We start from the raw sequence: 2,068 nt of genomic DNA on the forward strand, positions 1-2,068 counted from the left end.
CTTCTTCCCCGTCACCCAGCGCTGCCTGGACTGGAACCGCGACATCCTCAAGAAGGAGCTGGGACTGACGGAGCAGGACATCATCGACCTGCCCGCCCTGTTCAAGATGGACAAGAACCGCCAGGCCAGGGCCTTCTTCCCAAACATGGTGAGGTGTTCTGGGCTCCGGACCTCACCCAAACTGTCAGTAGGGGCGGGCCAGACTTGGAGGGACCCCTTGGCTGAGGCTGGCCGAACGGGAGGCCCAGACCCCAGGCCCGGCTGAGCTGCCGTGTGGCCTCCCACCCCAGCACTCACCCTGCCGGGAGGACTGCTCCTCCTGGTTGCCCCTTGGGATCCTGGGGGAGGCTTCAGCTTAACACAGTGGAAAGTGCTTTGTAAATTCAAAGGCCTTTATAGACGAGAGAGATTCTTGTTATCATAGAGGAGAGTCTTCTAGAGCTAGAAAGAGGTTAAAACACACACACAAGAAACACAGCTGCGTGTATACGCACATGAACACAGCTGCGTGTATACGCACATGAAAACACGCGTTCACGCGTGCGGTGCGCACACCGATGCACATGCAGCCGCATGCACACGTGTGTCCACACACACACACGGAGTGGTTGCTAGGCTTTCCATGTAGCTCTGCCGTGTATGGAGTGCTGAGCCCCCTCTGAGCCTCCGCTTCCTCATCTGTAAAGTGGGGATACTCAGTCCCGGATCGCAGGGCTGTTGGAGGGCTCGGAGCAGGCGGGCAGAGCAGGCGCTCAGTGACGGTGACTGCCGCGCCCCTGCCCGTCCCAGGTGAACATGATCGTGCTCGACAAGGACCTGGGCGTCCCCAAGCCGTTCGGGCCGCAGGTGGACGAGGTGTGCTGCCTGGAGACGCACGTGCGCTGCCTGCTGGAGCCCCTGGGCCTCTGCTGCACCTTCGTGGACGACATCTCCGCCTACCACAAGTTCCTGGGCGAGGTGCACTGCGGCACCAACGTGCGCCGGAAGCCCTTCGCCTTCAAGTGGTGGCACATGGAGCCCTGACCTGCCCGGGGCTGCCGTGAGCGGGCCGCAGCCCCACGGCTGCCGTGCTGGCGCCGGACCAGCCTCTGTGGTTCTTAGTGTGACTGCAGGATGCCCTTCAGCGATAGCCATCAGGGAACTTGGGGAAAACGTTTCTACTTTCAATTTCACTTTACTTAGAGGACCCGGAAGTTGCCTGGCACACTGGGCCACACAGCGAGGTCGTGGGGAGAGAGAGCCCAGGAAACTGGGCCTCTGCTTGCATGCGAGTTGAGGGTGGGGGTCTGGTTTTTCGAGGGCTTTCTCTTTCTTGGTGAATTTTAAATGGGAGAGTGGAAATTTAAAGCGAGGGAAGAGGGGGGAAAAAAGGTAGCCCCAATTGTCAGTTATCAGAATCAACTAAGATCTCTAGAAGAAAGGGCCTCAGTGAGGGGAGGCGGCCTGGCTCCTTACCTGGTCATGTAGCTGGCAGTGTGTTCACTCAAGGTCACCATGTTTGAAGTGAGTACTCAGCAACCAAAGCCGAGTCAGGCGCTTGTATAACAAAAAGGAGGAAACCCAGCTGTCGGGGCTGACACCACAGGGGCCCGGATGCCCCCCTCCCTCCCTGACTTCTCCAGACTCTTCGTACCCCCAGAGCACCCCCTGCCTGGACTGGACTGCGGGCCGCCCCTGAGGGGCCTTCCAGCACTGGGGAGGGGTGTGGGGTATCCGTGCCTTGCCTCCCTCAGAAGGGCCTCAGCACCCACAATGTCATCTCCCCCCGTGACCCTCCACGTGGACCGTCCTGAAAGTAGCTGAACGTTTGGCCAGAGTCTGTGTAGCCCTGATGTGAAAAGCAAGCCAAAAACCCCAGGACCCAGAACCTTCCCCAGTCTTTAGTCTGTTGTCCAAAGCGGAATGAGAGGAGACGGGAAGAGGCTCTGGGACGGCCAGTTTGCCAAGCAGCCGTGCCCCGAGGGCCAAGGCAGCCGGCATGAGGGGATTCTGGGATCCAGGTGTACCTAGAACTGCCGTCATCCTTTGAAATCCACTGCTGTTTGTCCAGGGGGCCACCCCATTTATT

General features: G+C 59.3%; 1 protein-coding gene across 1 annotated transcript; it reads left to right on the top strand.

Moving 5' to 3' along the window:
- The first annotated feature begins 21 nt into the window (after window positions 1-21).
- On the top strand, window positions 22-2,043 carry LOC104983236 (protein-arginine deiminase type-2-like). Its single transcript, XM_010832681.1, has 2 exons — window positions 22-148; window positions 790-2,043. Exons 1-2 carry the CDS (start codon window positions 107-109, stop codon window positions 1,021-1,023), a joined length of 276 nt encoding a protein of 91 aa, XP_010830983.1. The 5' UTR covers window positions 22-106; the 3' UTR covers window positions 1,024-2,043.
- Window positions 2,044-2,068: the final 25 nt, after the last annotated feature.

Source organism: Bison bison, unplaced genomic scaffold (genome assembly GCF_000754665.1).
Source record: "Bison bison bison isolate TAMUID 2011002044 unplaced genomic scaffold, Bison_UMD1.0 scf7180017834044, whole genome shotgun sequence".
In the NCBI taxonomy this organism is placed as follows: domain Eukaryota; kingdom Metazoa; phylum Chordata; class Mammalia; order Artiodactyla; family Bovidae; genus Bison; species Bison bison.

Bases quoted from the DNA above. Each gene is read 5' to 3' on its own strand.
- LOC104983236 (XM_010832681.1), top strand. From the start codon at position 107: ATGGACAAGAACCGCCAGGCCAGGGCCTTCTTCCCAAACATG. The intron at 149-789 runs GTGAGGTGTTCT...TGCCCGTCCCAG, and splicing joins GGGCCTTCTTCCCAAACATG to GTGAACATGATCGTGCTCGA.